This window comes from Rhinoderma darwinii, chromosome 11 (genome assembly GCF_050947455.1).
Source record: "Rhinoderma darwinii isolate aRhiDar2 chromosome 11, aRhiDar2.hap1, whole genome shotgun sequence".
Classification (NCBI taxonomy): domain Eukaryota; kingdom Metazoa; phylum Chordata; class Amphibia; order Anura; family Rhinodermatidae; genus Rhinoderma; species Rhinoderma darwinii.
Genome location: NC_134697.1, coordinates 29,239,175 through 29,252,421, shown reverse-complemented (window position 1 = coordinate 29,252,421; position 13,247 = coordinate 29,239,175). Strand labels below are relative to the sequence as shown.

The 13,247-nt window shown below is 42.0% G+C and overlaps 1 protein-coding gene across 2 annotated transcripts in view; it reads right to left on the bottom strand.

Annotated features, from left to right (window-relative positions):
- Positions 1 to 13,247, bottom strand: part of KNDC1 (kinase non-catalytic C-lobe domain containing 1) — a 104,163-nt gene that overhangs the window by 41,069 nt on the left and 49,847 nt on the right. For both annotated transcript variants that reach the window (XM_075843231.1, XM_075843232.1), the window contains exons 17-18: positions 12,746 to 13,131; positions 11,083 to 11,176 (exon numbers count right to left, since the gene is read on the bottom strand). In XM_075843231.1, the coding sequence (XP_075699346.1) occupies positions 11,083 to 11,176; positions 12,746 to 13,131 (480 nt within the window). The remainder of the gene's footprint in view (positions 1 to 11,082; positions 11,177 to 12,745; positions 13,132 to 13,247) is intronic.

Sequence of the window (13,247 nt, the reverse complement as noted above, 5' to 3'; positions counted from 1 at the left end):
TCACTAAGCACAAGCAACAAACTCGTATTAGTGAAGAGACCACCATCTACCACACAAGCAGCATGCAGGATGCTTTGAACCTAGGGACATGGGCTAACTCCATAGCAAACCAGGCCTAGGCACTTAAGCCCCAAGCCACCACACTGTCATACTAACCCCTCCCCAATGTGATCTAAAGCTTTTCTTGTTGAAGGTCCGATTGCCCGTTTTTAAAAGATGTGAAAAATGCATCCTTGTAAAGCTGCTGTGCAACAAGCTCACAGCTTGCGTGATCTGTGTTGAGCGCAGGAATCACTTTTATACAACGTGGGTTCTAACCCCCACGCTGTCCTCCTGGTGACCTTGGGCTGCTCCCCCTTTCCCAAAGTGCCACCTATGGAGGGGTGGATTATATGGCTGAAATCTGTAATAATCTACTATATAAATACAGCTGTCTCAAAAGAGACAGCTGCATAAGCAACTTTCTTCATACAAGTAACATTCTTATGCAGCAACAATCTCACTGTACTGCCTCCACATCACGCAGCAGAGTTCCCTTTTAGACAAGGCCACACATCAGGATTTGAACCAGGGTCTGCACCGAAGACACTCACTGTTTAGGGTGCAGCTTAAAGAGGCTCTGTCACCACATTATAAGTGGCCTATATTGTACATGATGTGATCGGGGCTGTCATGTAGATTAGGATTGTGTTAGCGAAGTGGTCAGGATTCTGAATACACATCCCGTCCTGGCTGGAGTAGATAAAAGGCAAAAAACCACGGCGCCACTTGGTGTGGATCAAAGAAGGTGGATGTGAGACAAAGGAGGATAATAAATGCTCACCGTATAGTTATGAAAGTTGAGTTTGATGGGTTCCACAAGGTAGCTGCTGCCAGATCCGGGCCGGTTACCGAGGTGACCGCTTGGGTATAACGAATGTACGGAGGAAAAAAATGGATCTATAATGGCGCCGCTGTGTGGTGAAGACAGGATGAATCCAGATGTCGGGTGATAATAAAATAATGGTATTTATTGCTATGCAACGCGTTTCAACGCCGAACTGGCGTCTTCGTCAGGCATGTGGAATACAGAAGAAAAGGGGACACGTATATATACACACAAAGGGGGTCATCTGATTGGAGCCCATTCAGACAGGGCAAAAAAAAAAAAAAAAAAAAAAAAACGCCAAAAATTCAAGAAGGTCAAAGTTCAAAGGTGCAATACATTAAAATAACAATTCATAGTAATTACACAGTAAAAACACAGTAAGAACAATAGGAAAGGTAAAAAGTGTGTTGTCCCTGTAGGGAACTATCAGTTTATTCATGAAATAAAAGGTATATGTATATATCGGGTGCTACAAACATTATCGGGTGATGAAAAAATTATATGTGTGGGACGGCAATGTTTTGTTGTTGCAAGGTAAGCTGATAATGTCAGAGGGGAATAAATGATGATCAAGTACTGAATGTTTTGTTTTAGGTGGTTTGTTTATTTATTTATTACTTTGATTTCAATCGTGGGATTAGAATGTGAGAAGTTACGTGTGCGGATTGGGTTTGTTATTGGTTGTCAGGGAGACCACCTACGCTACGGTGGCCGATGCGGTCCAACAGGAGATGGAACGCACGGTGAAGCGCAAAACGCCAGGGAAAGCCGGTCTCATGCAGCAAGAACAATAGGACGGGAGAGGAGGATGTGTTGCCGAGAAGGGATCGTAAGATATTGAAAGTAATGTGAGTAAAGAAATCTAATGCTTATAATGGCACAGTCTGACAGTGGTTAGTTTCAATGTTTATTTTAATAATTGATTTTAATAATTAGAAGGGGTTTACGTCTCTTGGGACAGATGGAGGGTTATGGGGGGGGGGGGGGGAGGGGGTTGTGAAGTGGGCATAAAAGAGTGTTCATGGGGGCAATGTTTGAAAGGGTGGTTTCTTGCCTGGATGGACAATGCATACCGTATATATTGTGTATTAATAATAATATTGACTCTTATGGTTGCTGAGAAGGGCGGAAGCCCTAACAGCATAAATTGCAGTTTAGGGCATGAAGGTGGGTGTTGGTTGGAAATACGGCAACAAATTGTGTCTGCCGGGTCACCTAGTTACATACTTGGATAGTTGTACTGTACCGTATTTTTGGAGAAATTCAAGGTATCCCGAGGTATGTCTGAGGGATGTTTGAGAGTTAGTCTAAAGATGACTCTGTGATGTCATTTAGACCAAATGGGTGTAGTGTGTTCATTTTAAAAATCCAGAAATTTTCCCTTTGTTTTAATTTGTTAAATCTGTTTGGGACGTCGGGGTGAATGTGTTCAATGGGTGTTACTGTAATTTTATTGGCCTTGCATTCGTGTGTCTGAGAAAAATGTCGAGATACACTATGTTTGAGGTACCCAGTGTTAATATTGAAACGGTGATTATTGATTCGGGTTCTTAAGCATTGGGTGGTTCTACCAATATACTGTAGTTGGCACGGGCATTCTAAGAGGTAAATGACATATGAGCTGCCGCAGTTAAGGAGTGTTTGAATTGTGAATGTCTCGTTAGTGACAGTGGAAGTGTAGTTGTATTTTTTGTGACTTATGGAGTTACAGCAAAGGCAACGTGAATGTCCACATTTGAAAGAGCCTTTGAGGTTAGAAAGAAAGTTTGTATGTGTTGTCAGATGTTTCTTTGTTCTGCTTGGAGCAAGTATATTTTTGAGGGTTAGGGAGCGTCTGAATGTAATATTAGGTTTGTCTGATAGTGTGTCTTTCAAGTGAGGGTCATTTTTTAGGATGTGCCAATGTTTGGAGAGAATGTTTCTGATCATTTTGTTGCCTCTATTGTAGGTAGTGATGAAGTTGATGTTGGAGTTACTAGGGCCAGACTTGGGTTTCACCGTGGGTGGGTTTAGACAGGAATTTTGTGTGAGTTCAGAGGCCTTGGATTTAGCACCTTTTATAAGATTTATTGGAAAGTATTTGTCTTTGAATCTTTTTTCTAGGATTGCGCATTCTTTGTTGAAATCTGTGTCTGTGCTGCAGTTCTTCCTAATTCTCCTAAATTGGCCAAAAGGGATGTTTTTGAGCCAGGGGCGGTGGTGGGCGCTTCTGAAATCGATATAGCTATTGACGTCTACTAGTTTAAAGTGTGTGCTTGTCGTGAATTTGTTGATATCATTGTCGTACTTGATGGTGAGATCCAGAAAATCTATGGAGGTCGGGGAAAAGGTGTGAGTGAATGATAGGTCGTAGTTATTGTTGTTTAGGGTTCCCATGAAGCGAGCGGCTTCCTCTTCAGTGCCTTTCCATATTATAAACAGGTGACCCGGCAGACACAATTTGTTGCCGTATTTCCAACCAACACCCACCTTCATGCCCTAAACTGCAATTTATGCTGTTAGGGCTTCCGCCCTTCTCAGCAACCATAAGAGTCAATATTATTATTAATACACAATATATACGGTATGCATTGTCCATCCAGGCAAGAAACCACCCTTTCAAACATTGCCCCCATGAACACTCTTTTATGCAATTTATGCTGTCAGGGCTTCCGCCCTTCTCAGCAACCATAAGAGTCAATATTAATATTAATACACAATACATACGGTATGCATTGTCCATCCAGGCAAGAAACCACCCTTTCAAACATTGCCCCCATGAACACTCTTTTATGCCCACTTCACAACCCCCTCCCCCCCCCCCCCATAACCCTCCATCTGTCCCAAGAGACGTAAACCCCTTCTAATTATTAAAATCAATTATTAAAATAAACATTGAAACTAACCACTGTCAGACTGTGCCATTATAAGCATTAGATTTCTTTACTCACATTACTTTCAATATCTTACGATCCCTTCTCGGCAACACATCCTCCTCTCCCGTCCTATTGTTCTTGCTGCATGAGACCGGCTTTCCCTGGCGTTTTGCGCTTCACCGTGCGTTCCATCTCCTGTTGGACCGCATCGGCCACCGTAGCGTAGGTGGTCTCCCTGACAACCAATAACAAACCCAATCCGCACACGTAACTTCTCACATTCTAATCCCACGATTGAAATCAAAGTAATAAATAAATAAACAAACCACCTAAAACAAAACATTCAGTACTTGATCATCATTTATTCCCCTCTGACATTATCAGCTTACCTTGCAACAACAAAACATTGCCGTCCCACACATATAATTTTTTCATCACCCGATAATGTTTGTAGCACCCGATATATACATATACCTTTTATTTCATGAATAAACTGATAGTTCCCTACAGGGACAACACACTTTTTACCTTTCCTATTGTTCTTACTGTGTTTTTACTGTGTAATTACTATGAATTGTTATTTTAATGTATTGCACCTTTGAACTTTGACCTTCTTGAATTTTTGGCGGTTTTTTTTTTTTTTGCCCTGTCTGAATGGGCTCCAATCAGATGACCCCCTTTGTGTGTATATATACGTGTCCCCTTTTCTTCTGTATTCCACATGCCTGACGAAGACGCCAGTTCGGCGTTGAAACGCGTTGCATAGCAATAAATACCATTATTTTATTATCACCCGACATCTGGATTCATCCTGTCTTCACCACACAGCGGCGCCATTATAGATCCATTTTTTCCTCCGTCCTGGCTGGAGGTAATGTATATTTCATTATCAGGACACTGCAGTAATGTTAGAGTGTGTGTATGAGGCTGCAGATAGCGATATAGCTATATCGCTATGTGCTGTGTAAATGAATGGGGAGAAGTGTATGACGCTGATTGGTCAGCGTCATGCACTTCTCTCCACAATGCCCACTTGGTCAAAAAGTAAAATATGCCCAGTTGTCCATTAAGAAACTCATTAACATAAAGCTAATATAGGTCGTAACTCCGTCAAAAATTAATTAAAAAACACTGCTGTAATCTACATTACAGCGCTGATCACATCATGTACAATATTGGCCACTTATAATGTGGTGACAGAGCCTCTTTAAGCACCAGAACACCAGCTCAGGTTGATCACTGGACTTTCTTTATTATAATAAAAACATGTCATCTTTGGAAGAATTTGCAGCCGGCTCTCAACACCAGAAGTAGTGCACTGGTAAAGTTCCCTACTAATAAATTAGGAGTGAGGAGTGTGTGGGTTCTATCCCTGGGATCTCCTCCTTGAAGACATTTCACCAGTGCAGGCTCACAAGGCACCTATTGAGTGATGGATTATGATAGCTGTTTAAGAGATTAGTATATAGTGTGAGAGTGAGTGAGTGAGCAAGCGTGCGTGCAAAGAGACTTTCTTATGCAGCAACAACTGCGCTGCCTCCACATTACTATAAACACCACCCAGCAGAGTTCCCTTTTAGACAAGGCCACACATCAGGATTTGAATACTGAAGACACTCACTGTTTAGACACCACTTAATCACCACACCCCATGGATTGTGCTCAGTTTGGTCTCTTATCCCTCTTATTGTCTCCTTAAGACCAAACGTAAACGTCACTTGCAGCAGGAATAAGAATATCATCTTTGGAAGAATTTTCAGCCAGCTCTCGATAGCAGAGGTAGGACACTGGTAAAGTTATCTGCTGATAAATTAGACGAGTCAGGAACATGCTGGTTCTAATTTCAGGATCTCCTCCAAGAAAGCCCTTCACCAGTGCAGGTTTGCAAGGCCTTATCATAGGCAGGTTCATTTAAAAGAGAAATGCATTGCCCTGTTGAGTGCCTGCCAAAATTGTCAGGAAAACTTTGTCACCTTTAAGCACAAGCAGCTCACTCGTATAAGTAAGGAGACCGCCATCTACCACACACGTTGAATGCAGCAAACCCAGGTACATGGGCTAACACCGTAGTGTTCCTGAACTCAGCCCTTTAGCCCCAAGCCCCCCAGTCACAGAGCTCTCATGAGACGATGAGGTCAAAAGTGATTTGTTGAAAGTCAGATTACTGCGTTTTTGGTTTTTTTATGAGGCAAAAAATGTGATCTGGTGGAGCTGTCGTCCTGCATCTTATGTGTTCAGACACAACAGTAAATGCCACTAGCACCTTATTCGTAAAACGCTTTATCGCCGGCAGCTGAGAAAGATATTCGCAGGACAGATGGGATTTAAAAAAAAAAAAAGTTTATTTCTTGTTAAAGAATGGCAGAAGGAGACATCATGTCTCCACAGGAGCGCTTCTCTAAGAGTTGGAGGAACCTCAATATAAATCAAGTAGAAAAATAAATGACAATCAAATTACAAAGACATGATATTTTTTTTTTTTTTTTTTTTAAAGACTATCTTGACAGAGCAAATATAAAGCAAGAACATTTTTATTATTTTTACATGGAAAGAAAGCCAAAACAACAGGAGGCAAGATGATCATTTTAGGCACAACTCCGAGCAGTAAAGCTCATTTAAAGTGCATATGGTCTTGTCTTCCCCATCACCTTTGAAAATTCACTGAAGTGATAAATGAGTAAAATGTATAATTTTTATTTCATAGCTATCTAAAAACAGGGGTACAATCACCACTGTGAAAAGCCCAACCGTGTATTTAAAAACGTATTAAACACAATACTCCCAGTCCTAGTTCGTTTGCGAACCCTTTGTGACTGGGTATGTAAACAGAGATATCAAAATATGGAATCAGCATATAACATTGGTAAAGCAGTGGTTTGGACCCTCGTTCACAAAGGAGCCTGCGTTAACCGCACCAGATTCTCCCAATGTACAGATGCACAACAATGCCACTGCCCCCTACGCAAAATTCCCTCACTTCACCCGACCCTACGCGTTTCTATACTTATCATCAGGGGTCCGTCAGTCTGGCCAGGATGCCAGCGATATATCTTCAGCAGCAGGTATTCTACTGCACAACACGGAAGCATGCACGCATAGATGTCAGCGGCATGCTTCACTCTGGGACTCTGAGTCACTATGAACTGAATACTCCGCCCCCTGGCTCCGGCAGCATACATCAAACAGCCAATCCCACTGGCCCAGCACATCCATGATGCTAAACCATGTGACTCCCGGCTGTCAGCTGACATACCCGGAAGTAACAATGTAAACAACACAGAGCATGCGGACTCAATGGGAGGCTGTAGAAGTATCTATTTACTACACAAAGCCTCATGCTATTCAAGGATGGAGTATAACACTATAAGGTTGGATATATGTTGCGGATCAGCTCAGGACAAGAAAGAAAAAAATTCAAAAGTGTTACCACCAAGGTTGAGTATGATATCCGAGATTCTGTTCTACATTACTACTAGCCTTCTCTATTGCCTTGTACTCCCTTAGCATGCGCGGTGTAGCAATGAAGCCGGGCAGAGTACACCTCGCTAAATGGTGTGTGCTCATGGAGTATAATGCAAGGCAATGGCGCATCCAAGAAATTTGGAGGAGACTGGTAGTGATGTATAACAGTCAGGGGGATGTCAACTAAGCATGGAAAGGTGGGTTGCAGTTAGGACTGAGACTCTACAGGATAGTGGCACCGACCCATGACCCTTAAGAGAGTAGAGTTGCTTACACCCCAAAAAAATAGTACCCTCCATCATCTGTACAGATCATACAGTAATAGTTAGGCTTCGTTCTCACCTGCGTCAGGGCTCCATTCATGGGTTCAGTCAGACCTTTCTGTCAGGGGAACCCACAAACGGAAACCATAGCTTTCCGTTTGCATTACCATTGATTTCAATGGTAACGCTTCCATTGCTAATGGTTTCCGTTTCTCTAAGTTTCGCAAGGTTTACGTTTTTTGGACAGTATCGATAGAGTAGTCGACTGTAGCCACCTGTAATCTATCACATTTAACTGTAATACAAGTGGATCTCGCGTGTCAGAGACACAGGACCCGCTGACACTGAACCCATCAGTCCCATAGACCTGACGTGTTCAGGATTCAGCGTAAGATACAGCTGCTCTGTATACAGGATACAGAGCAGCTGCATCTCAAAAAGTAAAAAGATTTCTTAATAAAAACGAATTATACACTGACTGACATTTTTACATATCTATTAAAAAAAAATCCCTTTCAAAAGGTGTACATAACCTTTATTGCAAACAATCAGATCGTAACAATTGTCCAGTAAAACACGTAGCACATGCAGTTTTACCAAAAGTCGGTGCAGTTTTTAAATGATTGTTAACGTCTGCAAAAAACTGCATGGACATTAACAATCATTTGAAAATTGCGCTGACTAGCGGGAATGCAACATGTTGCCGTGGTTTGCAGCTGTATCGTTGTAAGACAGCAGCTACTATATGTATACACTGTACGGGTATGTTCACACAGGGCGGATATGCTCTGTAAAAGCACACAACGTATCTGCCCTGTGCGCAGCAAGGAATTCAAGCTGAAAAACTGAACCAAATTGTGGTGCAGTTTTTCAGCCAGGAATGGCCGCTGCGGAAAACAGAGCAGAAAAAAAAAAAACAACAACAAAATAGATACTTACCATGGATGCTTCCCTCCTACATCCTGCAGCCCTGGGATGACGTTTCATCCCATGTGACCGCTGCAGCGGTAACATGGGACGAAACGTCATCACAGCAGGCCGGCCCGGATGAAGAAACAGAATTCTGGGTAAGTCTAAACCTAAAAACAATTCTGAGTTGCGTTTTTTTTTTTTTGCAACATCTGCTATTTGTTGCAGGTTTTACCTCCCATTGAATTAAATGGGGAAAACTCGAAACAAATAAGCAGCATTTACACAAATACAATTGATATGCTGCGGAATATACCGCATGTAAATTTGAGCGGTTTTTTCGGCATATAATTTATGCAGCATGTGGATGGGATTTGTTCAAATCTCACAACTCTGCTGCTACTGTATTAGGGCTTGTCCACACGTAACGGAATTGCTGCGTATTTTCCTTCCGGAATTGTTGACGGAAAATACGCAGCAGAACACAGTAGCAGCAAAGTGGGGGAGATTTAACAAATCTCATCCACACGCTGTGTAAAATTTCCGACCAGAAATTGACCTGCAGTGCATATATTTCGTACCGCAGTATGTCACTCCCCGCTGAGGAAGGTGGACTGAATTGCTGCGTTTTTCGGAGTAGATGTCACCATCTCCCAGCATTGAGAAAAACGCAGCAAAATCCACACCATGTTCTGCAGTAAAAAAAATCCAGGAAATGGTGCCGTTTTTCTGCAGCGGAATTTCTGCTAGTTTCTGCAAAAATTTTCTGCAGCAATTCCAATACGTGTGGACAAGCCCTTATAATTCGGATTTTCCACAACGACATCCATTGGTAAAATCTGCAGTATTTAAACTACGAGTGAAATAAATACAACGGCTATAGCGTTCTGCACTCACACCCACATATATATATATATATATATATATATATATATATATATATATATATATATATATATATACACACACATACACTATATATGCACATGTACGCAACACAATCACACACATTATACACATATAAAGTACACATTGTAAATACACATGCACTTACTTTTTATGTAGGATATTTGTGAAGGGAGTTCAGCAGGTTGATGGGGTGAGATTCTTCACTCCAGCACTTCTCCTGCTCACAGCCCGACACAGTGCGCGCAGACAGTCTCCCCTCCCCTTCCCTCACGTCCCGACTGGTAACAGCAGCAGGTGGGGAGGTTGTGTGAAGAGTAGGGAAGGGCGGCTGGAGGGGGAGATTTTAAAGTAGCATAGGGAGTTTTAGTAATAGCAGCACAGACCACGGCTGCTATTACAGTCGGACAGCAGTTCTTAGCTGCTGTGCCGCCCCCCTTAGAAATACTGTACCCTGCCGTCTGAGACACCGATCACCGGCCCATCTGGCATTTGCCAGAACTGCCAGATGGCCAGTCCGGCCCTGTATGTATGTGATGCATGACTCACATTTGTATTCTTTAAAAAAAAATTCTGGTCCTCTGGTTGCAGATAACCGTAAAATACTTGGACCACTCACCATGATGGGATTTATTATATACATAGGATTTGTTGAACAAGGGCATTTTGTTTGTGTCTGATTATATTTCCTGTAATTTTTAATTATTTTCTTTTTTGTATCCCACTTTAAAAGAGTTGACATGCAAATACTACAATAATTGTACTATTATTACTCTCTACATTATCTTCGGGCTTAGGTCACGTTTTCGCTTTGATATGATACATGATTTGAAGATTTTTCGTGAGGCAATCTCTGTTCCCGAAGGTGTAACAGAGGGGCACACGAATCTTGACGCCAGTGTTCACGAAAAGGGTGAATCTGGATCCTGGAGTTTACGTGTGGAACAATGAATAAATTAAATAAAAATATGTAATGTTAGTGGTGGCGTAATTGTGACTTATTGCATGTCTCTTCCGTTTTCCGATAAGGGGTATATGAATATATTAGGACCTTTGTCCCTTTTCATACTGTGGATTTTCAGATAGGCATTACAAATATTATAAGTGTTGATTTTTCCTGTGTTCCCTTGGATCGGTTTGCGCACTGCACAGCATAATGAGGCTTGATGAATCCTCCGTGCGAGCAAGAGATGTTTTCGCTTCGCTTGGTTGCTATGCAACGACATACTTCTGGCTTCAGCACGCGAGCATGCGCAGCGCGACAAGGATGCCGAGTTATCGGACAGCGCATGAATACCCAGTGTTTACCTATAATTATAGATTTACGTACATTTCTCCGGATTGGTGAGTGGACCTGTATTCCCTACCCCTACACACGTTGTTGCATTTCTGATCAAGTACCAAATCAAACTTATGCTTGTTTTAACATTTGTTTATATTACTAACATTATATAACTATCACTAGCACGCAAATATATAATTGTGCTGTATTTTTTTTTGTATTATGTATATGTGTATAATATCGGATTGCACATTCTTTGATGATTAGTCATTGTGTTAATGAGACACATACTTTATATTCTACACATGTTGTTGTATCACCATGCTTGAAAAGTGTCCCATAGTAGGACGGAAAAGTTGCAGTTGTGTGTTGACTGAATAAACCACTTTTTTTGCTATATCGGAGTGCTGTGGGAATATATATATATAAAATATGGCTATCCGATAATCCAGAATATCTGATAATCCAGACACCCACACACATGTACATGGCCAGATCTTTAGAATCACCATCTGCCACTCGGACATCGTCATTTACCTTTATTCCTCTTCCCCTTGATCATTAAATTCTGGTAAAGTTTCACAGTTTTCCTGTAATTTTTAGTTTCAATCATAAGCTGCTGTTCCAGTTCCTGCAAAGGGAGTAATAAAATGACATTTTCAATTTCACACATTTAAAAATATTTCCGACTTCATTTTAATAGAAATCTAAATGTTAAGCCCCGGAAGAATATTACCAGATTGTTTTTTTTTTTTATGTTAGAAGATTATCATGCGAATGCCAATGTGATGTTCCCTGGGAAATTCCCAGAAGATCTAAACCTGGATGCAATTAATGTGACATCAGCGAGTCAAGACCCCCGTCCTACAAGTGGTTTCAGCTGCTGAAGTGCTATACGATTTAGATGGCGCTAAATATTAATTAGAAGTCGGGCGGTATTTTTAGTGTGATTAAATGGCAGCCTGACAAGTCATCTGTACCTGTGAAGAGCGCCGCTATAATAAGATGCATGTGTGAATTCTTATATCTGTGTATTATACATAGTATTGGACAGCAGCTACAATGAGACACATTACAATTCATGCTGCTTGTTCAGAAGGCTGGTTACACTAAGAAATCCACCTCTGAACTAATCAGAGACTGCTGTTTTGACCCTCCTCCATGCTTTACACTACAGATCTGCTTACTCACAGTTAAAGAGGTTGTCCCAAGAATAAAAGGTTATCCCCTATACACAGGATAGGTGATAACGGGGGTCCTGTTCCTCCATGTTATCATGATTAGTGGGGCTCAAACCGGCCGGACCCCCACCGATCAGCATATTGTCACCTATGATGTGGCTAGTTAAGAACATTTAATCTTGGGACAACCCCTTTGATCAAGTAAGTGCCACACATATACTGGCAGGTAAAAACCATGTTAATGGAACCCTGGAAATCCTATTTAAAGGGGTTTTCCCATAAAGGGACATTTATGACATATCCACAGGTTATGTCATAAATGTCAGATAGATGCGGTCCCACCTCAGGAACCCACACCTATCTCTAGAACGGGGCCCCATAAACCCTGTCCTAGCTATTTTGTGCTTACACGGCCTCCCGGCCACTTACTGATTAGATTGTCCATACTGATTAACTCCAATAGAACTGAATAGTAGTTACGGAAACAGCATAGCTCAGCGAGTTACGCTGTTTCCGTAACTCGCGACCATGTCCCGACTATGTAATCAGGAAGTGGCCGGGAGACAGCATGAGCACAAAAAGCTAGAAAGGGGTTCAGGGGGGCCTGTTCTAGAGATAGGTGCGGGTCCCAGATGTGGGACCCGCATCTATCTGACATTTATGACATAAATGTGGATGTCAAATGTCCTTCATGGGAAAACCCCTTTAATGCTAAAAAATGGTAACCAAGATTTTATTATTAATTATAATATTAAATCCGCAATTAGAAACACATGCCGCAACCATTCAATTCCAAGCCTTTGGCTGTTTTCCCATCACTTGTTTGCGAACACTGCTGCGATGGTGAAGGGGAGGCCGTTGTAGGACAAAGGGGGGCCTGCAGCTGGGATCCCTATTTAAAAGGCCCCATAGTAGCTCCATGGCTTGCACTCTGGAGCGCACGCTCCTGGAGAATGAACAGCTGGAAACCTTGTATCATTACTAATGTAAGAAAAGCAGGCAGCAGTAGAAACACTTACCAGCCTCTTGGACTCCATACTCTTCAAACACTTCTCTTTTTGTCCTCCGAGTATAGTAACATAGTGCTGGACATCAGGGTCAAACATGTCTGCTCCGCAGAAAGCGCTGGACCACCCGGAGCTGCACTTGTACACCTCCGACGGACAGACAGACATGCTTTCACGTTGCTTCACTTCTTCATTTTCTTCTGTGAAATCTGGGCTGACACATAAACGGTTACAGTCGGGAAACCCTCTGTACGCAAAGTTCTCTTCACTTCCCGTTGGCACTCTAGGGGCATGTGGCCGATGATCCTTATCAATGGTTTGTGGTGGCAAATCAGTCATGTCTGTCTCATCAAATGAAGTGTGACTTTCCCTGCCAGCTGCCACCTGGGTCGCAGAACCTTTAAAGGGAACAAGGAAAGGTCAGGTGTGGGAGAATTCACACTGGGTTTTCTTAAAAGGAGCAAATGCCACAAAATAACAGAGTTAAGTCACATTAACCGCTTGTCAGAAAAGG